The following is a 27,253-nucleotide window of genomic DNA, read 5'->3' on the forward strand; positions in this document are numbered from 1 at the left end:
ATCAAGTTTTACTAGTCTGAGGATGGTGTTGCCGTCCTCCTATTGTGGAAAATGTTGGAAGAAGTGTGGTGCCAAAGTTTGTAGAAAATAATTTAGAACGAAAGTTATAATAAAGCCTAAGAGAACAATAGTTGAGCGCTGCCTACAGCACTCTCCTAATAACGTTACACTATCCAATAAATTCAAGGGACTTTTGTACTGCCTCCTATCGTAGATAAGCGTATTCTAAGAAACCCTTTTTAATATTAGGAATAATCAGATTGTTAGAATTGCAACCTACCACACGGCCAAAAGGAGACGTCTAGTATAAATATATTTGGTATTTTAATGAATTGTAGCCTACTACATTTTAGGTTACATTTTTTGAACAAACAATTTATTAGTAGGCCTATTTGTTTCTTCAATTATTATTATTTTTTTTTTGAATTGAAACATCATGAATCTCTCTCTCTCTCTCTCTCTCTCTCTCTCTCTCTCTCTCTCTCTCTCTCTCTCTCTCTCTCTCTCTCTCTCTCTCTCTCTCTCTCTCTCTCTCTCTCTCTCTCTCTCTCTCTCTCTCTCTCGTACTCCCATTGACGTCAATGGGAGGCTATGGCTAATTTTATCCCTTAACTACAAGCACGCGAAATCCAGGCAGAATCTCGTTGTAAGTTCACACCGCTAAGTCGCCCCGGTGGTGTCGCATTATGGCCGTTTGCCTCCCGACACCATCTGGACGTAGCTTAAACGTTCCTGTTTCTTCTTGATTGGATTCACCTTAATTACTGAAGTTTAACCTGTGATGTCGGAGTTGGAATAAAGCTTGCCTATTCCCGGGCACTGCACACAGTGCACTCGCTAAAGACTCACCTTATTTGATCTCCTTTTAACCTTCGCAAAAGGTTGGCCTTTGTCAACGTTATATATTTCTGATGTAAATATTTACAGTTCATCCAAATCAATAACATTGCAACCATTCAATGTTAATGGATGTTGCTTATTGCTTATTCTGTTGTGACACTGACATCAATAAGTTCATTTAAAGCTACCAATCGGACTAATCCAGTATGTGATATGCTGCCCCCTAATGGCAATGCAGTAAAACAAATGTGTAACGTGGATCCTTCTACATATTAATTATGGGGTGTCGTTTGTAAAAATTCGGTTACAATTTTTTAGCTGATACATTTTCAACATTTAGCTCACTTTCCTCACATTTAGTGAATTTTCCTCACATTTGAGACAGAATTGTAATTGTCAACAATATGTTCAAATGTAACAGAAATCCATGTTAAAAATTATATATAAATGTTAATATCTAAATCTAAATGTTGAATCAAAATCTAAATGTTAAATATAAACCTAAATGTTAATGTTACTTGTAGTGAAAGGCAGGCAGGCATGGCTGGTTCTCTAGGAGTCCTAGACCGGGGGAGCAACACCTTGGAGTGCAGCCCGTACAGCTGCAATAACCGCCCGTTCGATGTCTAGGACTCCTAACCGGCCATGCCTGCCTGCCGTTCACCACAAGTCCGGGGGAGGGGGGCGGGGCCGTGCGATCGTTGCCGCACGATTTGAAGCCACTGTAGTGGGCGTGGTTTCCTTGGGGATTTGAATATTTTCTAAACATTTAGCTTTACACTTGGCGACCCATTTAGATTTAACATCTAGATTTAACATTTAACATTTAGATTTAACATTTAGATTTAGATTTAACATTTAGATTTAGATTTAACATTTAGATTTAACATTTAACATTTAGATATAGATTTAACATTTAGATTTAACATTTAACATTTAGATATAAATGTAAGATTTAGATTTAGATTTAACATTTAGATTTAACATTTAACATTTAGATATGAATTTAAGATTTAGATTTAGATTTAACATTTAACATTTAGATATAAATTTAAGATTTAGATATAACATTGAGATTTAACATTTAGATTTATATACAACATTTATATTTAGATTTAACATTTAGATTTAACATTTAACATTTAGATATAAATGTAACATTTATATTTATATTTAACATTTATATTTATATTTAACATTTAGGTTTAGATATAACATTTAGATATAACATGAAAATTACATATAACGTGTTGTTTTACATGAATTTCTGTCTCAAATGTGAGGAAAATGCGCTAAATGTGAGGAAAGTGAGCTAAATGTTGAAAATGTATCAGCTAAAAAATTTTAACCAAATTTTTACAAACAGCACTTCCATAATTAATGTACAAAACTAAAGAATTTATGAAAACAATAGTTTTTTATATAGTCTAACCATATATTTATTTATAATATATAGATGTATATATTCAATTTATATATTATATAATTATTATAATTTATTATTATAATATATATAATTATTATTATTAGATATACATTTATTTATATATTAATATATCTTAGCCTCACATTATTAGTGTGTGTGTGTGTGTGTGTGTTTGATCATCAAGCACTAATGTTTATGTATACTTAAAGTAAATTTTATAATATGGAAAACTTGCAGTTGAGGACGATGCAAAATAAACTAGTATTTCACCAATCTTTAATCTTTAGGTTATTTCACTTTAGCATGAAAGTCTAGACCAGTGAACCACAATTAGCCAGATCCGGCCCACAGGAGCCAAATGTCCGGCCCGCGCTGACCCAGTGGCATTCACATGTAAAAAAAAAATTTTTTTTTTTTTTTTTGTTGTTGTTGTTTACAGACTGATGTTATTTGCTACACATATTTAAAAAGTTTAAAACTAATGTCACATATTGTGGTATCACATTTTAAAGCTAACTAACTAAAATCTTCCTGTGTCTCATATGCCGCTTTTCCACCGCCAGTACCAACTCGACTCGACTCGCCTCGACTCAACTCGGTTTGGTTGCGTTTCCATCTAAAAAAGTACCTCTTCAATGTGGGCGGGTCGTAGAAAAGAACCTCTCCACCATGGGCGGGTCGTCATTAGGTTTTAATCACGGGAGACGCGATTCCCGGGAAATCTGAATCTGATCAAGACTATTTCCTGATTCCCGGGAAAGGTTATGATGGGAAATAAAATAAAATAAAATAAAAAGCGCAATGACTGCGCGTCTATTGTTGTCATACGGTAACGTTGATAGAGGCGAAACTCGAGCCCTATAGGAAAGGAACGACACTGAAACGAAACAGCGAAACGCCGGTCCGTGGACTCCAGCCACGCCGGACACACACAACCACGCCCGACACACATAACGACGCGCAGCCTAACTAGCCCCGGGAAAGGAGCGACACACACGGCGAAACGCTGATCAGTGTCCCCCTCGGGAGCGGGTTCGTGGACTCCAACCACGCCGGACACAACTTAACTTGAGTGAATATTCCCATTTACAGCCGCTGGCCAATCAGTTACCAGCAGCCTGTTTACGTCACACAAAAGTACCTACTCCGCTGGCATGGAACCTCGACGGAGGTAGTACTAAAAAAAAGTACCCGGTACTAGGTACCAGGTACTTTTTTTGCCAATGGAAACGCAAATAAGGCGTGGCGAGTCGAGTCGAGTCGAGTCGAGTCGAGTAGGTACTGGCGGTGGAAAAGCGGCATTAGAGAGGGAGGGAGAGACTTATAGAGCGGGGAAGAGAGTGGATGTGAACACACACTGATCTGGATGGATGGCACCAGGCCCAATGCCCTGTTGAAGACACACTGTGCTGATGCTATTTAAGTTTTTATGTTTGGGGCTGCTGCACTGTGTGCGTGTTTGTTTGCTGGACTTTTTGTTTGCTGATGTTCCAGCGGCATTTTAATAAATTAATGGTAGGTTTTGGACAAATTTTGTTTCAAGAGAGCATTATTGTGTGACTCCTAACACAGGGTATTTTCAACTACTACTAATAATTATAGTAATGATAATTAAAGCAAAATGTGCACATAAAAATGGCAAATTAAAAAAATGTAACGATATCTTGGCCCTTGGCGTGGCATGCTTGACCAAATTTGGCCCTCTGAAAAAACTAATTGGGGAACCCTGGTCTAGACAAACAGTGCACCACAAAGCAACACCTCAACTGGCTGCTTAATCGGTTTGAAATAGAGCCAAACGATTAAACAATCTAATCCCTTTAACTTGTGTTAAGTTAATCTGATATAGCCAAATTCCTCCCTAACTTCATTTGAAGTTGGGATCAGTTGGATATATAAATCAAACGCATTTAAACAGCCAGCATACTCCGAGGTGGACCTACACTCGTAGCGCCCACAGAATCACATAACAGAGACTCCATCGAGAGAATGAGGATGGAGGCCAACGGAACAGAAGGAAAGAACTTCTACATCCCCATGTCCAACAGGACTGGGCTTGTACGAAGCCCCTATGAATACCCGCAGTACTATCTTGCCGATCCGGTCATGTTCAAGCTGTTGGCGATCTACATGTTCTTCCTGATCTGCACTGGAACCCCCATCAACGCTCTCACGTTGCTGGTCACGTTCCAGAACAAGAAGCTCCAACAACCCCTGAACTTCATCCTGGTCAACCTGGCTGTGGCTGGTCTCATCATGTGCTGCTTCGGCTTCACCATCACCATCACCTCTGCCCTCAGCGGCTACTTCATTCTGGGAGCGACCGCGTGCGCCGCGGAGGGATTCATGGCTACGCTTGGAGGTAAAGACCAGAACCCCTTCCTGCCTTATTTTGGCAATAGTTGTCTCTCTAGCATTGTGTTGGAGGCCGAACTTGCAATGGCTATCCACAGGGACGATGAAGTATGAAATGATCTAGACACCTGAATCTACCTCAGCGTCACAAGGGCAGTTAATCAAACAAAACTAGTTTAGAAACTAGCAAAGAATGATTAGCACTAGGCAAGGCAAGGCAAGGCAAGGCAAGGCAACTTTATTTATATAGCACTTTTCATACACAAGGCAGACTCAAAGTGCTTCACATATAAACATTGTCATACAATAAAATAAAATAATAGATAAGTAAAAAGTAAAATAGATAGAAAATAAAGGCAAAGTAAAAAAAAATTTTTTTTAGAAAGGCAGAGTTAATAAAAATGCATTTTAGAAAGTGAGAAAATAAAGGCAAAGTTACTAATAAAATAAAAAAATAGAAGCATTGTAGATTTAAGATTTAGCAGAAAGCTAAAGCAAACATAAAAGTCTTCAGTCTTGTTTTAAAAGCTGTCAGAGTTGGGGCAAGTCTTAAATCCTCAGGGAGTTTATTTCAGCTATTTGTTGCATAGTAACTAAATCCTGCTTCCCCATGTTTCGTGTTGACTCTGGGGATAATTAACAGATTGGTCTCAGAGGATCTTAGTGGTCTAGAAGACTTATGTAGTGGAAGCATATCAGTTAAATATTTTGGCCCTAAACCATGTAGGGATTTATAGGTTAGCAACATGATTTTAAAATCAATTCTCTGACATACAGGGAGCCAATGTAATGATTTAAGAATTGGTGTAATATGTTCACATTTTTTGGTCTTTGTTAGAACTCTAGCAGCAGCATTACAAGCAGCATTACAAGCTGTAGTTGCCTTAGAGTGGGCTAGGGGGACTAGGTGGGCTTGCAAGCCTCATGCGCATGGCTACTGATTTATGAACATTTAAATTGCCACCCTTTTTTAATATTCAACCTTCTCATACCAGGCCAAGTGGCTCTGTGGTCCCTGGTGGTCCTGGCTGTGGAGAGATACATTGTGGTCTGCAAACCCATGGGAAGCTTCAAGTTCACCAACACCCACGCCGGTGCCGGAGTTGGTTTCACCTGGTTCATGGCTTTTGCTTGCGCCGGCCCTCCCCTCTTTGGGTGGTCCAGGTATTTATGAAACAATGGCCCCTTGTTCTAGTCATAGTGATCTGACCAGAGAGATCATGTGGGTATATTTTATTCTGATGATTCTTCCCTGCTGTTCTACAGGTACCTTCCAGAGGGCTTGCAGTGCTCCTGCGGACCAGACTACTACACCCTGGCTGAAGGCTACAACAATGAGTCCTACGTCGTCTACCTGTTTGTTTGCCATTTCCTCGTTCCAGTCTTCCTCATCTGCTTCACCTACGGAAGTCTTGTGCTGACAGTCAAAGCTGTAAGTGACCAGTATCCAAAACATGTTTATTGGAATTGTACTAATACGTGACAACTATTTCCTTTTTTTATAAGTACCTTTAAAGCCCCTGGTGTTTCAGTGTTGTATGAAAGTCTCTTTACATCTGTTCTCTTCCACCATATATAGGCTGCAGCCCAGCAACAGGAATCTGCCTCCACCCAGAAGGCTGAGAAGGAAGTGACACGCATGTGCATCCTGATGGTCCTTGGTTTCCTGGTTGCTTGGGTGCCATATGCCTCTCTGGCTGCTTGGATCTTCTTCAACAGGGGAGCCAGTTTCACTGCCGTCGGCATGGCCGTCCCTGCCTTCTTTGCAAAGAGCTCAGCGCTGTTCAATGCCATCATCTATGTGCTGTTCAACAAGCAGGTAGGTTGTTTCACGCATGTGGAGGCTCCATGGTATTCTTATGGGCCTATTATATAGACCTCTGACCTATGACCAGTAGGCTATCTCAATTCCATAAGTCCATATCCTTACATGTGCTGGGTACTTCTCATACACACAAAGTTTTTAAACATCTCTTTGTCTCTCTAGATCTCTGCTAGTCGGTTGCAGTTACACTATCTAAACTTTTACCATTTACCATTTATGAACTCAAAACTCAAATTACCTCAAAAAACGGCTTTGGGTGTTTGTTTGCACAGTCCTGAACCTCAGCTGCCTACTACTTTAATATGAACCATTTTCTCCTCTCCATTCCAGTTCCGTAACTGCATGCTCAGCACTATCGGAATGGGCGGTGCTGTGGATGATGAGTCCTCAGTCTCAAGCAAGACAGAAGTCTCCAGTGTGTCCACAGCATCGTAAAGATAACCTGAAAACAGAGTGCTTTTCTGGTTTTGTCATGACTTGGTTTCATCTGTCTCCTCTGTCGCATAGAGATCTGCTGTCTCCCACATATAAAGACACTTATGAATCTCTGGACCCTCTCCTTCTGCATCCCTTCCTATTTCTACACCACTCTCTACCTGGACTCAATCAAGTTCTTCTATGGACATTGCCAGTTTTTTTGTTTTTTTTCATCAATTGACTTTCGCAATGGTTAAAATTCTCTGATGCGTCATGGTCGCAGTGTATGCCCTGTGTTTTGTTCTGTGAGACAACTTTGCAAAGGTTCCTTTCCTCTTTGGAGTTCAGACGAGCTGTTTGAGTTTGTGAGATGTGACGTGTTACTTTTAAAATCCCAAGGTTACTCTTTATTCTGTCAAACTAACCCTCATCACTGGCAACACTTTTTTGTGAACGGATATGTGGTCTGATCTACCGGAAGACTCTTTTTTTTTCTATCTGTGAGTCTTTATGGATGTGGATCCATTGCTGTACATTTTATAAATATTGAAAGCTAGATATAGCTAAATAAATGCAAGCATGAAAATGATATGGTGTGTTTACTGATTCATTTCATAATAGCATTACCACTACTTACGAGCCAGCTAACACTATCACATGATAGCAATATAAGTATGATAATCTATGTAACTACATGTGCTACTTTGTGACATGGTTAACATTAGGCCTACAGTATTTCTCCATTGTTTACACACAAAAAACAGAATCATGCACACAATTCTGAAAACTTGCTCATGTTGTGGCAACCCCGATCGTCGGCCGGGTAGGGTTTCTGGAAAGATGCTCGGAAACAAGGTGGCTGTGCAACGGGTTTGTTTTATTGCAGGCAGCTCAAAAGGAAAATCAAAGAATAACTCAGGTACTGCCCCAGCGGGGTAGACAAAAGGGAATGCGCCTCGGGTCCTTGCCCGTTCGGAAGGGCGGCGTGGAGCTCGCTCCCGGCTTCCCGCCGCTCAGCACTGTGGGTTGAAAGAATGGCAAAAAGGCGTTAATGCGTTCTCGGTCCGTAACCCCTGCTGCGTCCGTCTTCCACTCGACTGTTTTCCCCCTGTCCTCTCCGGGCCTGGCCCTTAAATCCCCTCCCCCGTCTCGCCCCCCCAGGTGATCGCAATCTCCCTGATTGTCGGGGTCGGCTCGATGTGTCCTCCAGCGCCGCCGCGCTGAGCGGCACATATCTCCCGCGGACCACTTGTCCGCGGAGAGGGAGCCGCTCCGGGCGCTGGTGCGGATCGTCAGCGCCCGTCAGCGCAGGGTTGCCACACACCCCCACCCTCGGCAGCAAGCCGGGGGTCCCTTGGGTTAGCCCTAGGCAGGCGTCCCTCCGGGATAGGGCGTCCGCATTGGCGTGGGCCCGTCCTGGCCGATGGACCACCTGGAAACTGTAGTCCTGTAGCGCCAGGAACCAGCGGGTCACTCTGGCATTGGTGTCTTTGGCCGACGCCATCCATTTCAAGGGGGCGTGGTCTGTGACAAGGGTAAAGTGGCGTCCGAGGAGGTAATACCGGAGTTTCTCCAGGGACCACTTGATGGCCAGCGCTTCCTTCTCTACAGTCGAGTAGGCCCTCTCACTGGCCAGGAGTTTGCGGCTGATGAAGGTCACCGGGTGCTCCTCTCCTGACCGGACCTGGGATAGCACCGCTCCCAGCCCCACCTCGGATGCGTCTGTGTGGACCACAAAGGGCAGGTCAAAGTCCGGGGTGATGAGCAGTGGTTCTGTGCAGAGGGCCTGCCGTAGGCGTGAGAAGGCCTCCTCGGCCTCCTCCGACCACTCCACTCGGTCGGGTAGGGACCTCCGCGTCAACTCATGGAGAGGGCTGGCCAGCGTTGCGAACTGGGGAATGAATCTTTGGTAGTACCCGACGAGCCCCAGGAAGGACTTCACCTGTTTTTTAGTTTTCGGCCTGGGCCAGGTCCGGATGCTCTGCACCTTGTCCTCTTGGGGCTTTACGTTGCCCCTCCCGACTCGATATCCCAGGTAGGAGGCCTCTTCCAGGCCCAGGTGGCACTTTTTCGGGTTGGCTGTGAGTCCGGCGTCCCGGAGCGCTCCCAGGACGGCTCGGAGGTGGTGTAGATGCAGGGTCCAGGTGGTGCTGTGTATCACTATGTCGTCGATGTACGCGGCGGCATATTGTCGGTGGGCCCGAAGGACCCGGTCCATCATCCTCTGGAAGGTTGCGGGTGCCCCGTGCACCCCAAACGGAAGGACGGTGTATTGGTAGAGCCCGTCTGGGGTGGCGAATGCCGTCTTCTCCCGGGCCCTCTGGGTAAGGGGGACCTGCCAGTATCCCTTGGTCAGGTCTAGGGTGGATATGAACCGAGCCGGGCCCAGCCGCTCTATCAGCTCGTCTATCCGGGGCATGGGGTAGGCGTCGAAGGCTGATACCTCGTTTAGCTTCCGGAAGTCGTTACAGAACCGGTATGTCCCGTCCGGTTTGGGGACTAGGACCACCGGGCTGGACCAGGCACTGTGGGACTCTTCTATGACCCCCATCTGCAGCATGCTCGCGACCTCCGCCCTGATGGCGGCGCGCCGTGCTTCCGGAATGCGGTAGGGGCGTAGGCGGACTCTGGCTCCCGGTTCCGTCCGGATGTCGTGGCTAGCCGTTGTGGTCCTACCGGGTCGCTCGGAGAAGACGTCGAGGTGTTGGAGTACCACCGCCCTCATGTCCTGGACCTGGCTCGGGCTCAGTGCCTCCCCCACTGGTACCTCGGGAAAGGGCAGTCGAGCGGACAGTGTCAGGAGAGCCGGGTCCCGCGGGCCGGTCAGCGGTTGCCACCGCTTCAGCAGGTTGATGTGGTAGAGCTGGATGGCCTTGCGTCTTCCCGGTTGCCGCACCCGGTAATTGACGTCGCCGACCCGGTCGATAATGTCATATGGCCCCTGCCACTTGGCCAGGAACTTGCATTCCGAGGTGGGGACGAGGACGAGCACCTGGTCCCCCGGGTTGAAGGTGCGCAGTTGGGCCCCTCGGTTGTACACCCGGGCTTGGGCTTGTTGGGCTCGTCCGAGGTGTTCCCGGACCACGGGCCAAATCTGTGCCATCCGGCCCCGCACCTGCTCGACGTGCTCGATGACGGTGCGGTGGGGGGATGGTCGGCTCTCCCAGGCGTCCCGGGCGATGTCGAGGAGTCCCCTCGGTCGTCTGCCGTATAGTAGCTTGAATGGTGAGAAGCCCGTGGAGGCCTGGGGTACTTCTCGGATGGCAAACAGGACGTGTGGAAGCAGTTGGTCCCAGTTTTTTCCATCCACTTCCATGACCTTCTTCAGCATGGTTTTCAACGTCTTATTGAACCTCTCCACCAGGCCGTCGGTCTGGGGGTGGTAGACGGAGGTCCGTAGGTGGCGGATCTGCAACATACTGAGGAGGTCTTTTAACACCCGGGACATGAAACAAGAGCCTTGATCGGTCAGTATTTCTCGGACTATCCCCACCCGGCTAAATAAAATCATTAGTTCCCTTGCCACTGCCTTGGCGGTGGCTGCGCGGAGGGGGACAGCCTCGGGGTAGCGGGTTGCGTAGTCTACCATGACTAAGATGTATCGGTGGCCTCGGCTAGTTCTGGGGAGGGGGCCCACAATGTCTAACCCAAGCCTGTCGAACGGGACTTCTATCAGTGGCATGGGAATGAGGGGGTTCCGCACCGAGGGCCTCGGGGCGGTGCGTTGACATTCGGGGCAGGCCCGGCAGTAATCCTCAACATTCTTTTTCACCCCTGGCCAGTAAAACCTATCCAGTATTCTGTCCCTCGTCTTGTCCATCCCCAGATGAGCCCCCAGGAGGTGGGTGTGCGCCAGGTACAGTATTTTGCTCACATATGTCCTGGGAACCACCAATTGTTCCACCTCCTCGCCCCCCCTCTGTACTACCCTATATAGTAACCCCCCCCGGGTACTAAAGTGTGGGTACTGCCGGCCACTCACCGAGTCCCGTGATGCGCCCTCGTGGACTTGTACATGTCCCCAGGCATGTCTGAGGGCGTCGTCTTCCAGCTGGGCGGTGGCGAACCGACCGCCCCGGTCCTCACCTCCCTCGATGGCCAGGGGGAAGTCGGAGAATTCGGTGAGGGGCGGGCTCTCTCTCTCCTCGGGTGGGGGTGTCTGCTCGGAGGCGGTCATCGTGTCCGGCGTCCCCGGTGGCAGGGAGTCCGTGGATGAGGCGTGTGGCGGCCGTACCTCCTCGCTCGTGGGCCGGTCGGGGGACCCTTCGTCCTCGGAGTCGGACCGGGACGGTGTGGGGCGTCCTGCCATATAGGCGGACCGGCTACGCAGCCGGCGTGGTCTGGTCCGGGGTTGTCGGGGTTGGGGTGGCCCTAGCTCTGCCCCAAACAGTTTTTTAAAAATGGGGCAGTCCTGTCCAATTAACAGGGGTACGGGGAGGTTCGGCACCACCCCGGCCAGGATCGTGAAGGTCCCCTTCGGGGTTCGTACGGTGATCCGCCTGGTAGCATAGGTCTCTGTTTGACCGTGGATGCAGCCCACGTCGACTCCCTGCCCGTGAGGTCCGTCGGCCAGACCGGGTCGGATCAAGGTGACCATGCTCCCTGAATCGAGGAGGGCATGGGTGTCGTGTCGCCCCACCCGTACCGGCAGGCTTGGGGATACGGTGCCCTCGTGCGACCAGCAAGTGGTCCGGAGACAGGCTCCTCCCCTCTGGTCGGTAAGACTGGCCGTGGGCATCGACACATCCCCTGCTCCGGGACAATGGCGTGCCAGGTGGCCCTTCTGTCCACATGTGTAGCACCTCCACTCCTCTCTTGGTGCCTGAGGGCCCGGGCCTCGGCGGACCCCGGGGTTCTGATACGGGTAGGCTGGGGCACGGAAGGGTGGTGCCTGGACGCGCTGGGTCTCCGCCCTCCGTCCGCGTCGCTCGGGTCGCGTCTCGTCCCCTCCCGGAGTCGGGGCGGTTCCTCTGCACAGCCGCTGGGTGACTTGGTGGTTCTCCAGGAGCTCGACGAGGTCGTTCACCGTCCGGGGTTGGTTCCCGGAGGCCCAGCGTTTGGCCCCGGGGGGTAGGGACCGGATGCAGCGGTCTATCACGAGCCGGTCCAGCAGCGGGGGTCCATCTCCTTCCATGAGCCACCGCTCAGCTAGGCGGACGAGGTGTGAGACCTGGCCCCTCACCGAGCCGAGCGGGTCGTACGTCCAGTCATGGTAGCGCTGCGCTTGGGCTGGTAGGCTGTGACCGTAATGCGCGAGGATGGCCCGTTTGAGCGTGGGATAGTGCCCCGCCTGGAGGGGCGTGAGATCCCGGTAGGCCCGTTGTGCTTCCCCGGTCAGGAAGGGCGCTAGGATGTGGCCCCACTGGTCTGCTGGCCACTGCTCCCGATCTGCTGTCCGCTCGAATATCTCGAGGTACGCCTCCACGTCATCATCCGGACCCATTTTCGTTAGTCGCTTCGTGGGGGCGGCGTGGGCTGGTTCCCGACCCAGCTGCTCGGCCATCCGGACCATGCATCTCCTCAACCCCTCAATCTCCTCGTCTCTCGTTGCGGGTTGTCCTGCCGGCTGCATCATGTTCTGGTTTGGGGTTCGTCCAGGGATCGCGTTGCCCGCATTCTCCACCACTGTGGCAACCCCGATCGTCGGCCGGGTAGGGTTTCTGGAAAGATGCTCGGAAACAAGGTGGCTGTGCAACGGGTTTGTTTTATTGCAGGCAGCTCAAAAGGAAAATCAAAGAATAACTCAGGTACTGCCCCAGCGGGGTAGACAAAAGGGAATGCGCCTCGGGTCCTTGCCCGTTCGGAAGGGCGGCGTGGAGCTCGCTCCCGGCTTCCCGCCGCTCAGCACTGTGGGTTGAAAGAATGGCAAAAAGGCGTTAATGCGTTCTCGGTCCGTAACCCCTGCTGCGTCCGTCTTCCACTCGACTGTTTTCCCCCTGTCCTCTCCGGGCCCGGCCCTTAAATCCCCTCCCCCGTCTCGCCCCCCCAGGTGATCGCAATCTCCCTGATTGTCGGGGTCGGCTCGATGTGTCCTCCAGCGCCGCCGTGCTGAGCGGCACATATCTCCCGCGGACCACTTGTCCGCGGAGAGGGAGCCGCTCTGGGCGCTGGTGCGGATCGTCAGCGCCCGTCAGCGCGGGGTTGCCACAATGTATCAACAACAAGACTCCAGACTGCTAAACTCTAAGCATAATTCCATTGTTTTCACTCATACTAATTCTAAATCACATTTTTGTGTCTATGTACAAACCACATAATTTAGCACACTTGGTTCACCGGGAAAACACTGGCCTTCAAAATGCCACACCTAATCACCAATTAGTCTCACTCACTTCTCACCTGTTCATTCTCAACTGACAAAACACTTCAACCATGTGTCAGAGCATAAAATAGGCCTCAGGTTAGCTCTACTGTCTTGTAGATGGTCCTCTGGCCTGATCATAATCGGAGGCGGGATGCAGACTGAGTTTTGGCAAAATGGTTAACTCTTTTCAGTTTTGTGTTTAGAGTTTTTAGAAATGGAGCTATAGTTTCAGGAAACGTGTGTAAAAGATTGGGAAAATTAACATTAACAGACAATGTTAAATACAGTTCTTGATTGGAATGCAGCCTGAAGTGAAAATATTTTTGATCACCATAACCACCAATAACCAGATACATGTGTTAAGACTTTTACTATTCTGTCAAACTTTTGAATGCTAAGAAAGACTGTGAGCCAGAGAACAATAGAGGGAAAGAGAGAGTGAGCAACAGAATGAGATAGAGCAAACAAGAGAGAAAGAGAGAAAAAAGAGACAGCATGGTAGAGGAAGAGAGAGAAAGGAAGAGAGAGTAAAATAGAGGGTGATGGGAAGAGAAAGAGAGACAGAAAGAGGGAGAGAGAGAAGTAAAGAGAGTGAGAGAAAGAGAGTGACAGTATCCACAGTAAGTTTACCCATATGTAAGCCTGTGTAAAGTCACTCACTTATTAAGCACATTAAGAGCTCTACACATCGCCGGGGCCACCTTAAGGCTTAGAGAAAGGCTTCTTAGAGAGCACAGTTAACTAATCAAGAACTGTGGTAGATGTAGTGTTCAAAGAACAATGCATGACAAAGAAGGGGCTCTCCTCTGCATCACCTTATTTTCCAATAACAGGACAAGCCGTTGTGGTCTATCCCTTACATAATGCACACCTTTCAACACTGAATTTTCACTGGCCGTGGTATATAACTCCTAAATAAATGGTCAATCTCTGGTTTGCCTTCTCATTCTGATGATTTAAGGTAGAGGGTAACATATTAGTGATGAATTAGGTAAATATAATGTAGATTTAGACTTAGCGGATGAAGGGAGAGATTGATTTTCCGTGCCTTTATGGGCAACGTAGTTGGATATGTATCTAGGAAGGTAAAAATTGTAAGGTTTGAAAGTAACTGGCAAGGTTTGAAAGTTCCTGCAAAGGGATTATGGAGGTTTAACTTTGGAAACTAGACTAATTATGTTTAAGTCAACAGCGCACTACCTGTCGTTAAGACCACTTTTCGAACAGACTTACACTGGAAAATCCTCCACTAATCTAATTTGGTCAGTTTGAGTGTGGGCAGAGGTGTATAAAAAGTCTTGGCTGGGAGCAAACCTTGTGTTTCTACCAGTCAGGTACAGAGACCCTCTGAAGATGGAGGCCAACGGAACAGAGGGAAAGAACTTCTACATCCCCATGTCCAACAGGACTGGGCTTGTACGAAGCCCCTTTGAATACCAGCAGTACTATCTTGCTGATCCGGTCATGTTCAAGCTGTTGGCGATCTACATGTTCTTCCTGATCTGCACTGGAACCCCCATCAACGCTCTCACGTTGCTGGTCACGTTCCAGAACAAGAAGCTCCAACAACCCCTGAACTTCATCCTGGTCAACCTGGCTGTGGCTGGTCTCATCATGTGCTGCTTCGGCTTCACCATCACCATCACCTCTGCCCTCAGCGGCTACTTCATTCTGGGAGCGACCGCGTGCGCCGTGGAGGGATTCATGGCTACGCTTGGAGGTAAAGACCAGAACCCCTTCCTGCCTTATTTTGGCAATAATAGTCTCTCTATCATTGTGTTGGAGGCAGAACTTGCAATGGCTATCCACAGGGACGATGAAGTATGAAATGAGCTAGACACCTGAATCTACCTCAGCGTCACAAGGGCAGTTAATCAAACAAAACTAGTTTAGAAACTAGCAAAGAATGATTAGCACTAGGTGGGCTTGCAAGCCTCATGCACATGGCTACTGATTTATGAACATTTAAATTGCCACCCTTTTTTAATATTCAACCTTCTCATACCAGGCCAAGTGGCTCTGTGGTCCCTGGTGGTCCTGGCTGTGGAGAGATACATTGTGGTCTGCAAACCCATGGGAAGCTTCAAGTTCACCAACACCCACGCCGGTGCCGGAGTTGGTTTCACCTGGTTCATGGCTTTTGCTTGCGCCGGCCCTCCCCTCTTTGGGTGGTCCAGGTATTTATGAAACAATGGCCCCTTGTTCTAGTCATAGTGATCTGACCAGAGAGATCATGTGGGTATATTTTATTCTGATGATTCTTCCCTGCTGTTCTACAGGTACCTTCCAGAGGGCATGCAGTGCTCCTGCGGACCAGACTACTACACCCTGGCTGAAGGCTACAACAATGAGTCCTACGTCGTCTACCTGTTTGTTTGCCATTTCCTCGTTCCAGTCTTCCTCATCACCTTCACCTACGGAAGTCTTGTGCTGACAGTCAAAGCTGTAAGTGACCAGTATCCAAAACGTGTTTATTGGAATTGTACTAATACGTGACAACTATTTCCTTTTTTTATAAGTACCTTTAAAGCCCCTGGTGTGTCAGTGTTGTATTATAGTCTCTTTGCATATGTTCTCTTCCACCATATATAGGCTGCAGCCCAGCAGCAGGAATCTGCCTCCACCCAGAAGGCTGAGAAGGAAGTGACACGCATGTGCATCCTGATGGTCCTTGGTTTCCTGGTTGCTTGGGTGCCATATGCCTCTCTGGCCGCCTGGATCTTCTTCAACAGGGGAGCCGGTTTCACTGCCGTCGGCATGGCCATCCCTGCCTTCTTTGCAAAGAGCTCAGCGCTGTTCAACCCCATCATCTATGTTCTGTTCAACAAGCAGGTGGGTTAATCACTCACATTACCAGTCCACTTTTCCTTTTTACTTCCAGTTTCTACAACCCTGTAACCTGACGTATGTTGTACGCTAAACAAATGTATGTTTTTTGTCTCATTCCAGTTCCGTAACTGCATGCTTAGCACCATTGGAATGGGAAGCGCTGTGGATGATGAGTCCTCAGTCTCTGGCAGCAAGACAGAAGTCTCCAGTGTGTCCACAGCATCGTAAAGATAACCTGAAAACAGTGTGCTTTTCTGGTTTTGTTATGACTTTAAATGGTTTCATCTGTCTTCACTATCGCCAAATGAACACATTGATAAATGTTCTCAGAGTAATGAATGGATTTTCACTTCAATTCCAAAACATTTGTGAGCACCACACAGAGTGAGTGAGTGAATGGGTTTATGAGCATGAGAGTTTATGAGCATTACATCATTGGAAATGGCTACTCTAGTGTGGTCTTTCCACCCTCCACATCCATTCATTAAGCATCAGGCATTTGAGTATGTTCATGTACTTATATCGTTGACAATAACTTCATGATTTGAACCAAAGTCACTTGTATATATTTTATAAATAAGAAGAAAATAGTAGCTAATAAATGATTGCATGCAAAACTTGTGTATTATGTGTTGATTTTTGTACCTGCAAAGGTCGGCCTACTTTAATGCAACAAATCCTATACCCATAAGTAACAATTATTTTTACAATATCAGCAACTGAAAGGCCAGCTTGTCAGCAGTCATGATCTGTCATGAGCAGATTCTGATTATACAAGTTAGGCCAAAGAGCCACAAACCTTACCACTGAGGCATCTTTTCTTTTTAAATATATATTTATTTTAAAAGTCTCTCAAAGTAGGACCATCCTTTTGTGTGTCAGCACTGCGCATAATTCAGTTAGGCACGGGTGAAAGACCACCTGGAGCGCAGACTGTTGACTGGGCGACACGTCAGCTTGTTCATACGAAAGAGTAGGACATAGCGCCCCCCTTTGGAAGTAAAAAATAATACCAAAAACACACCAAATGCTTGAGGAAAGCATTTGGTGTTGCCTTCTTCTCTGGATACTGTGCATGTGGATGGTGAGAGCGCAAGCCTTCTAAATGTAGCCTGCTGTGATGAAATGACAAAACGCCAGCTCACGTGCCCGCCTCACTTTCGTTCCGAACGCGGCTCTGGCGCGTAACCCCTCATTTCCCCTGATAGGATGACTGTAATTGCTATATTCTGGATATGCCCACACACTATAATTTCCTATGGAACGGGGCACCTGCACGCTTTCGGCTTGGTGCATATGGTGTATGGTGTATTGGTGTATATGGTGACGATCGAATACAAACATATTGCCTTTGTTTGAAAGGAGAACGTCGTGACCATCTAAATATGTTGTAGAACCAAGGTGTGAGCAGTCGCATCGTCTTCATAACTAATAATATATTAGCATATTTCTTTACCTAGTGTTTATTATTCATATTTTAGTATTTACTTTCTAAATGAGTCCCAACGGATGTGTAGTTTGATGACGGTGGTCGGTGGTGAGGTATTGGTGAATTGGTATTTGTAGTGGAGGATGGAAGTATTCACAATAGATGTGTCACAATGAAGCAAGGTAGGCTATACATTATCAACACACATTAAGGTATCTAAAACAGTGGGTAACAGACAGCAATGTTAATGATCTTTAATAAACATTACAAATTTTGATATTATATAACTGCAATAGCCCAAATGAGAAACATAATAGGTATACTATATATACTGTGCTAAAACTAAGCAAAAATTACACTACATTGAAATCCACATTTTCTTCTCTTATTGAGCACCCATATCATTACATATTAGAAGATCATTGTTTTTTTCTTTGACATGATAATGTTAGTAGGCTAACCATATATTTACACTGGTAATTCTTTTTAATTGCATTTCCTTTCCCATTTGAAACTCCCTGTATATTTTTTTCTAAGAATTTCAACTAAAATAATCTAAATTTTGGCCTAAAGAGACACAAATTATAGCTCTTAAATATTAGCTACACCGTTTAGCACCTTTACTTTGTTTTTAAATAAACATGTTTCAGAATTTGCAGGAAGAAGATACAGCATGAACATCTCTTGCATTTAATACTGATGGGGTCAATAAAAACATCTCCTGTCTACATCATGTTGGTTATCAGAATGAAATGAAGAGTCACCAGAACAATGGTAATTTCTACAAAATTGGCCACATGCAAAACAACAACAACATTAATAATCACTTTTAGTATTCAAATAAATAAATGTAGCTGCGTGTAGCGGTTGACTCATCTACGACCAATTTATCCCTTTTCAAAGTAATATGGAATCCCTAATCTAATCCAAGATAATGTGTCAGATTAGGCTGAAGGCGAGTGCCCTGCATGATTTATTCATCACTTCCTGTTTGGATATCGTTGAGGCTATATCTGCTTGCAAGTGTTAGATATATCAGATTAATGAGAATGGTCACGTTTAATTTATGGTGAAAAGAAAGCAACAGCTTTTAATAAACAATTGTTCAAGTATTAAAATAAATGGAAATCTAACCTTTCACCAATCTTAACCATTCACTAACTTTGTAAGTTATATATTGTTTACTAGTCTTGGGCCTTTAAATGTGAAGCTATAAATCCAGGATAATGTAGGATGTTAACAGAGAAATTAATCTGGTAACACGACCAACATTCCAAGAGTACGTGAGCACTGAGACTAGTATAGGCTACCAATGGATGTCAATATACCACCATAATGCCCAGGAAATGGCCTCTCTGTTTGGCACCATTCTGTTTGGCACCTTGACTATCTCCCGATCAAACACCTAAATCTTGTCAACAATTATCACCGGGGCTTTGGAGTTGGTGGGGCTACCCTGGCTGTACGCCATCGGGGGCCCGAGGTGGGTCTGGGGCAGGCTTAAACTTTGAACTGGTTGATTGAGGCTACCTTGTCGGTAGATTTGTGGGTCAAAACTTCCCTCAGACAGAGCGATACTCTGCTGTCTGTAGAGCTGCCGGCGATCGTCTCTGTCTGCCGGCTGGTCGAAGCTGCTCTCGCTGTACAGTCGCTGCTTCATGCTGTTGGCCCGTTTCCCAGAAGCACTCCTGGTCGAGTACCTCTGACCTGTCTTATAGCAGCCGGTCTCCTTGTAGACAAACCAAATATTCCCAGCCCATAGGGTTAGGTTGACAAAGCCAAACACCTAAAACAGAAAGGACAGAGACATCTTTGGTTGTTTTTTATGATCAAAATGTTGAAAATGTAGAATTTCAACATCATCAACAAGTCCAATTCAACGATAAGTGCTCTCATCGATGACGACCAGCCATGTTCTCTGTTTGGACCATGGCTACTCACCACTGAGGTGTTCAGGCGGGACCAGACGGGCTCATGGGTGACCGCACATCTGTTGGTCTGGGCTCGGCAGGCAGTGATGAGCAGGAGCACCTGGGTTGGGTCTGTGGCCGTCTTGATGTCGGACAGAACCTTGGCCCAGGAGCAAGTACTGACAAGCCACGCCACGGAGAAAACCACTGTGATAATGAAATCCTGTTCAGCAAGATTGAGATAGAGAGGAAGTACACGTTTGTTAATTGTACTGGTAACTCCTTTGTTTTATTCAGGAAGACTTTAGAGGTTAAAAAAAACTCCTTCACTGACCACCAGGGGGCCTCTGTTATTCTCTCTGTATTTGTTCTGGTAGAAGATGTAGATGATGGTGGCCAACAGCGAGTACAGGAAGGCAAGAACACCAACGGTCAAATAAAATTGAGCTGAAGGGGAACAATCCCCTTCCAAGAAGAGGGTCTCTTGTCGATTCTTCTCACACAGGGGAGCTTGGAAATGGACCTGTTGTAGTCTACAAGAGAGCGGAAGAGTCAGTATGAGGGTAGGTAGTGGCATAGTGGGTAGGCATTGGTGTAAGATCCCCTCAGGACAGCCGCCAACTTTTAGAAATCCTGTATTTGGCCCCCCCACACTTTTAAAAATATATATTATTTGATAAAAATGGCATATCTATCAGACAGTATGATTTTCCTCAAATATAGCCTAATCAAACTGAAATCCAATCACATAGGTTTGCTCCCAATTCCATTCTGTCTTACATGGCCTGCTGGGTATTATGTATTATTCCCAATCAGGTGAACTGTAAGGAATTTACCTATCTTACCTAAAAGGATAACCAAAATCAATATTGATGCTGAGGTTGCTCTGCCTCATGTCTGCACAGTCCACTCTAACCTGCAGGTGACCAGTGTAGCCCCCGCATGTTGCAAAAGCACAGATGGCAAAAATCTGTGAAACAAACAAACAGGTTCAGGAAAAAAGTGTTACAAATATTTCTCAGAAAATATTCTCTCGACAAAGGACCGTAGGTGGTATACTAAATTGAACACAAAAAACAACAACGTCTGTTTGTCTCCAACAAAAGGCAGAGCCCTGTTCATTTGAAGGGGTTGGAAAAACATTAGCTTGTACAAAAAATAGGATGCATCGACATTATGGAAAACATAATTCATATGGATGCTTGAATCCAATATTACAATTCTGCCAGGTGACATTTTGATAAGTTTATCCATTATGCATGTTTATCATTACAATTTATAACTGAGTTTTGGTCAGCAACATTTATTTGTCATATTTTGCAGTCTTATTAACAACTTTATTCCCTGTGCCTTCTCCTTTTTGGCGTAATTCTGTGTGTAGGTTTTCCCTTTTTCCAAATCCAAAGTGATTCTGATGATCACGCCGTGATCATAGAGAAAGTGACATTTTAAATCTCACTGAACATTTGATGAAAACAAAACCAAGTCTGCCCCTCGATCTAACCCTAACCCTAACCGATCCAGGCTGGAAAGGGCAGTTCATGTTCCATACCACTTCTTAGCCATCAATAAATTACCAATCTCAGGATCCAAGGTTCATAATGAGTTTTGGAAAACAAACCATGAATAATTGAAAAGATGGGAAGAGCTACTCGCTGGGAACCAGAGGGTGGTCACAGTAGTACAGAGACAGGACTTGAAGAGACGCTATACACCCACAGCCCCTTTGTCTCTCTATCTCTCCCTCTCTCTCCATGCCCCTCTGTCTTTCTATCTCTCTCTCTGCCCCTCTGGCTCCGACTCTCTCGAAACACCATCATATGTAATAAAACAATAACATTTTTAATAATACAGCATATATTGAATATAATACAATACAGCATATATTGAATAAAATTTAAGCGGTACCAGAAATGTACAGCATTAGAAAAACAACCAACTATTAACAAAAATAAAGTTATATACAGGTATTTGAGAACTAAATGAATGATCAGAGATATGCAGAACATGAGAGATATAGACATAACACTTACCGGAGCAAAAATTACCATGCACATTTAAAAACCACAGCACAAGTCTCAACTCCACGCGGTGTTCAAACAGCTTCTCATCTCACTGTTGCTATGTCACTGGAGTGTAAGGTGAGGAGAGAGAGAGAGAAATGTTAGTGGGAGGGCAGAGCGGGCATTGATCTGGTTTTGGGTGGAGATTTGGGCTGTGATTGTATCCATGTTGGCTCTATCTGTGGGCATGTCTTACTCTGTTTATACCCTCTATCTATGAATAGATGTATTTATGTATCTATGTTATGGGCCTATCTATCAATATAGGCCTATCTCTCTATCTATCTATCTATCTATCATCTATCTATCTATCTATCTATCTATCTATCTATCTATCTATCATCTATCTATCTATCTATCTATCTATCTATCTATCTATCTATCTATCTATCTATCTATCTATCTATCTATCTATCTATCTATCTATCTATCTATCTATCTATCATCTATCTATCTATCTATCTATCATCTATCATCTATCTATCTATCTATCTATCTATCTATCCAATCCTCCATCCATCAATCTATTGAGCTATCTATCTATCTATCTATCTATCTATCTATCTATCTATCTATCTATCTATCATCTATCTATCTATCTATCTATCTATCTATCTATCTATCCAATCATCCATCCATCTATCTATTGATCTATCTATCACTTTTTATCTATCCATCCATCCCACCATCTTGTTTTTACTGTTGCATAGTCTTTCCAATTTCAAGAGTAGTTCAATTGCCCATGAATTTAGCATGTGGATCTCAAGCAGTCCCTAACCCTGCCCCTGTCTCTATTCTCGTGCTTGTGGACAATTGATCAGTCATAGCGAGACGTAATCACAGTAATTAGAGCATAATGAGGGCCTTTTTATTCGTCCTGTTGTTTTTTTTCACCCAGCTGGGTCATAGCTGAATAGCTGGCTTTTTTTTTTTCTAAATATGTTAATATGACTTCAATCAGTTGTAGGCTTTTTTTTTTTATAATGATGGTTCAATTAATTTTGCGATTTGCACGTGGGTGACTTTTTCTGAACGAAAAAAACAACCACCCTCACTCAAAGAATAACTTGTTGCCATGGAAACATGAGCACAAGACGTTGCACAAAGTTGACAAATGCCTTGCGAGGACACAACTGTGTTTGACACATGGTGGCTATTTGTTGAGGTGGATTAGGGAGAGGTGTATCCTGCTGTTCCTACATTCTCATTAATGCATGTGAAGAGGAGCACACTGCAAAATATCTAATATAATATAGTGTATAACAAACAGATTTTATACATATATATATATTATATAAAACATTTTTTAAATAAAGTGAATGAGCTACATTCAACATAACATCAGTACTCAAATATTCTTCCATATTAAAATGCATGTGCTTTTACTTTTTAAACATGGTAGTAAAATGAAAGTGTAATTCAAAGCCTATTCACCATGCTACCCATCTTTGATAATATATTGATGAGCAGACAGTATCTGTCTATCCTTTTACTTATTGATATGGTGCTATTGCGTAATACTACGCTATATTGGTTCTTATTTGCTAAATTATTCATTTATTGAGATTTATTGTCTTTGAATACCATGCAGCATGAAGCGTCATCCTCAGGAATAGACCACTGCTGACCTCTGCTGGCTAGGTGTCTATACTGCAGATCAAAAGTGAGCGTAGAATTGTTTGTATTTGATAACGGTTTTGAACATGTGGGATTAAATGTAACATCTTTAATATAATCTCCTTATACCAGGAAAATCATGTAGAATAAAGGCAAGGTTTGGGTTCTCATTCGATATGTTCAAAGTAACCGGAAACCCAACTATATATGCTAACTAAGCATTTTTAAATTACATGTAGAGATGGATTTATCAATTCTGTTAGATGCGTGTGTGTGTGCTTATCTTAACTACCGGAACTATTCATGAAGTGCATCATTTTTTAGTGAACAAAGCGTTGTATACTAGCGCCTATTCACATAGTACGAACCAAATCGTCTATATATGATTAATTCACTGTGAGTGCACCACGTAGGCCTACTACTACTTTGTTAATGCTTCAAAGTTGCAATTATCCTAAGGTCATGTAAGTCACCCATCCCTACTTTGAATACGGGCTTGAGAGGCGAGAGGGACGATAGAGAGGCCAAAGTGATTGAACCGCCATGGGGCGGCCGCCAATTATTGTTCATCACAATGTCGTGCATAAGTAGTGATGTCACGTCATTAGTGACTGATTTAAGAGGTGCTCACGCCGCATCGGTCAGACATCCATTCGCACTTAAGCGTTCGAGTGTTCACGCAGGTATGTGACTGCCGCTACTGCGAGCTGGCATTGCGCAACACACCGTTTGATTTGTCCGACCTGGATTGTCAGTGCTCATTAAAGACACGCACCGTCCGCCGGCGCAGAGCACGTGAAGAGGAGGGGAGAGATGGGCGAGCTCAGGGAAATCATACACCTTTCTTCCATGGGGCAATCCTATAGGGTTTGAAAAAAAAACGTTGCTGCCTTCCCCAAAACCTTTGATTGGCAGGGTGCCTGCCCTGGGCTGAAGAAAGCTTATCTTTGTTGTTGGTTTTTAGTTAGCGGCACATAGCATCGCCTGAACTTCCCAGGATTTGGGTAATCAGTGAGAATTAGACATATTACAAATCCAAAAGGACTTATGGTGGAGAGACAGTCAGAGATCTAACATGCATTAATCCACACTTGGTAAGTGGGCCAGAAGGGGTTTTGGTGAGGGGCTGATGAGGAATTTAAAACAAGTCTTAGCTGTGAGTTTCTCATACAACGAGTTGTTTTGAGTAGGCCTACTACATAGTATTGTTTTATCTTCAAAGGTGTCATGCTGAAGACGACGAGACTCCATAATTACTCAACATTCTGTGAAGACGTATGAATAGAGAGCAGGCCAGTATAAGGCCGTATAAGGTCTGTTCTCTGAATTGTGTTATGGTCCTGCATCAGGCCTTAATGGCTTCTGTCAGAAACCTCCTTGGAATTCATCAAAATATACTGACAGCCCAGTAGTGGCTCGCCTGCCCCAACGGTTCTGCGTTCAATCCTCTCCATCCCCGGCCTACCTGTGAACAGCCATGAACACGAAACCTGTCACTTCTTTCAATCGTACCTGTGTTCATGGGATGTCCCTCTGGGTGAAAGCGCCTGCTAAATGAATAAATAGTCCTGCCGAGCGAGGGAATTGAGCCTTTATCCACTAGAGTTCTACAGCGCTCTGGCATCAGCGGCACACATACTAAACGGCAGCTTGTTATTCCACGTTCCAGAGCCACAGGAACCCTGCTCGTATTTATTAGATTCACACCACACCTGAATGGTAATCCTAAGAAAAATAACGTATGCCTGTGTATTCTCGGAGGTCTTCTGTTTTGTGTTTACCAAGAAGTGTTTATAAGAACCTTTTGTTTTCTTTTACACACTTAGGCATGGCCAGTTTACTACAGTTTCACTCTTCAAAAATCTATTGCTTCACGCTGACAGAAATCCAATTTTAAATACATTAAGTATGCATTTAAAATGATTAGTATGAATAATATGATTGTCTTTTAATGAAAACATTACAGGCCAATCATTTCAAGCTAATCTCAATTAAAAGTAATAAATGGTAAACGTGCAAACAACAATTAAAAAACATAAAACATGGAATGGCTGGAAATCACTTCATTTGGTTGCCTTGGAATGAAACCAAAAAATGTCTTTATGTGGTTATTCTGGGCCATGGGCAATCATAAACTAAATTTTTTTTCCACAGTTATTACTCTTCGTTCCCAGAAGTTGTTCGCCGCAGGAGAGTTCTGGCGAGGTATACTACACACATGTCTCCGGCTGGATCCTGTCTTTTAGAAGAAGATGCACTTGGTTGCCTGAGGATTGTGCCAAAGTAAAAAAAAGAGTAAGAGAAAGTGAGAGAGAGAAAAGAGAGAGAGAGAGAGAGAGAGATATTTCAGTCAGTCTTTGCATTATTGATGAATTCATTTTTGGCACCATTTCCTTCCTTACTTATTTCCTACATTACTATCTTAAAATGTGTGAGAGAATGAGCAGAAAGCAGGTTTGTTGATGTCCTTCAAACATCGCTGTGCAAAGGAGGAAGTGAAGCATCGACAGAGAAAACCATTTTGTTTTATTTTTACTCAAAGGACTTCAGCCGCGGGCGTAATGGCTGAGAGTTTAAACTAATGGCCGTTGGAAAGCTGAATGGGTTTTTTGGGGGTTTGCTGCATGAACAATTCAATATTCCATTATCTTGTTAATTAAAAACAATTTGATTATATTTTTAACATGTGCGCTCGCACACACACACACACACACACACACACACACACACACACACACACACACACACACACACACACACACACACACACACACACACACACACACACACACACACACAGTGACAGATCATCTTCTGGTTCTGACAATCACGAGATTGAATCATAGTCATAATAATTTTTTGTATTTATTTTTAATATTGTATTACTTTTGGTATCATCCTTTTTTTCATCATGTATTGAACTAATGACTCAAATTCCGCAAGCAAATCAAGTTATTTTTTAATATCCTTGGTGAAAAACATCAAACATATAACTTTTCCTGACATCAGATGTTAACCCAGTCCATTTGTCTAGGACAGGGGTGTCAAACTCAAACTGTACAGTGGGCCAAAATTGAAGTCTTGGACCAAGTCGCGGGCCGGAGTTGTTGACGGGGGGGGGAGGGCGATCTGTCGGAGTTGACACGGCAGGGTTACCGCACCAAGACGCGTGTCAGTGCGTTAACGCTGAAATGCGATATGCCGGCGGGCCAGTTCTGATAGACATTAGATATTATCTGGCGGGCCGGATTAAATTACACTGCGGGCCGGATTAGGCCCGCGGGCCGTAGGTTTGACACCCCTGGTCTAGGATAAGGGCTAGTCTTATTGTGCCTTGTTGTGATATATCTTTTCATAAATCATCTGTTTGTTATGTTGCACCAGTGTGAATAACATTAGGTAACATCAACATGAACAGAAAGCAAATGGTCTGAATGACGTATCTGTCCCCATTGATCAAATGGGGACATCCATACTAAGGGGAAAACAAGATTATTTCAGAAAGGTAATTGACATGTGGTTCAAATTGAATAATGCATACTTATGATGGTTAATGGAATGAGCATTGAAGTACAGACACGGTGTACAGTTTGTATTCATCCATGTACATGACTTACTTCCTGGAACATCCATAGTAGAGGATTAATCCAAATCAGCATTTTATAGGCAACTATAGAAAACAAATCACCCGAGATCACACAGATGCTGTACACAAATATATGCTGCATTGAATATATGCTGTTTGTTTCATCAACTGCTGATGAGCGTTTGCTCTGTAGCTATGCTATAGTAGCCACGCTGCTAACACTGACCCTATTACATCACTCTCAGATTAAAGCACTCGCAGCATTTTAATATTTCAAAGAGCTCCCAGGCTAACTCCAGAGAGGCTGTGTACATGCATTAGCTTTATTTAGACACACCTTTCTCCTAACCCTCTGTTTGAGAATGGCCTACAGACTAAAAAAAGCACATGCTGTAGGCCCATGACAGCTTGCGGTTTGGTGAAAACCATGGTCAGGATGAAACATCTATGTTGTTATTGTAATTCAATAAAATCTCAATGGAGAAAAGTAATCTACAGATACTGAACTGACACAAAAATCATTCAGTCGACGTCATCCATCAAGCTAAATGTCACCCGCTGGAAAGGTCATGTGATTGTTGATCACATGACTGAAAAGTGAGGAAAAATAGGGAAACATTTTCCCCCAAAAACATGTTTGAACCTACGCCAA

General features: G+C 44.8%; 3 protein-coding genes across 3 annotated transcripts; 2 read left to right on the top strand and 1 right to left on the bottom strand.

Annotated features, from left to right (window-relative positions):
• Window positions 1-4,261: 4,261 nt before the first annotated feature.
• LOC311338667 (green-sensitive opsin-like) lies at window positions 4,262-6,881 on the top strand (the record flags this gene model as incomplete). Its single annotated transcript, XM_084463948.1, has 5 exons — window positions 4,262-4,628; window positions 5,617-5,785; window positions 5,888-6,053; window positions 6,201-6,440; window positions 6,777-6,881. 5 exons carry the CDS (start codon window positions 4,262-4,264, stop codon window positions 6,879-6,881), a joined length of 1,047 nt encoding a protein of 348 aa, XP_084320074.1.
• Window positions 6,882-14,520: 7,639 nt separating this feature from the next.
• On the top strand, window positions 14,521-16,224 carry LOC311338666 (green-sensitive opsin-like; the record flags this gene model as incomplete). Its single annotated transcript, XM_084463947.1, has 5 exons — window positions 14,521-14,887; window positions 15,176-15,344; window positions 15,447-15,612; window positions 15,760-15,999; window positions 16,117-16,224. 5 exons carry the CDS (start codon window positions 14,521-14,523, stop codon window positions 16,222-16,224), a joined length of 1,050 nt encoding a protein of 349 aa, XP_084320073.1.
• A 2,606-nt stretch (window positions 16,225-18,830) lies between these two features.
• Window positions 18,831-21,392, bottom strand: synprb (synaptoporin b; the record flags this gene model as incomplete). Its single annotated transcript, XM_084464512.1, has 5 exons — window positions 18,831-19,211; window positions 19,367-19,558; window positions 19,670-19,868; window positions 20,181-20,305; window positions 21,369-21,392. 5 exons carry the CDS (start codon window positions 21,390-21,392, stop codon window positions 18,831-18,833), a joined length of 921 nt encoding a protein of 306 aa, XP_084320638.1.
• Between the last annotated feature and the right edge of the window lie 5,861 nt (window positions 21,393-27,253).

This window comes from Micromesistius poutassou, assembly GCF_964030765.1.
Source record: "Micromesistius poutassou genome assembly, chromosome: 2".
NCBI classification, from domain to species: domain Eukaryota; kingdom Metazoa; phylum Chordata; class Actinopteri; order Gadiformes; family Gadidae; genus Micromesistius; species Micromesistius poutassou.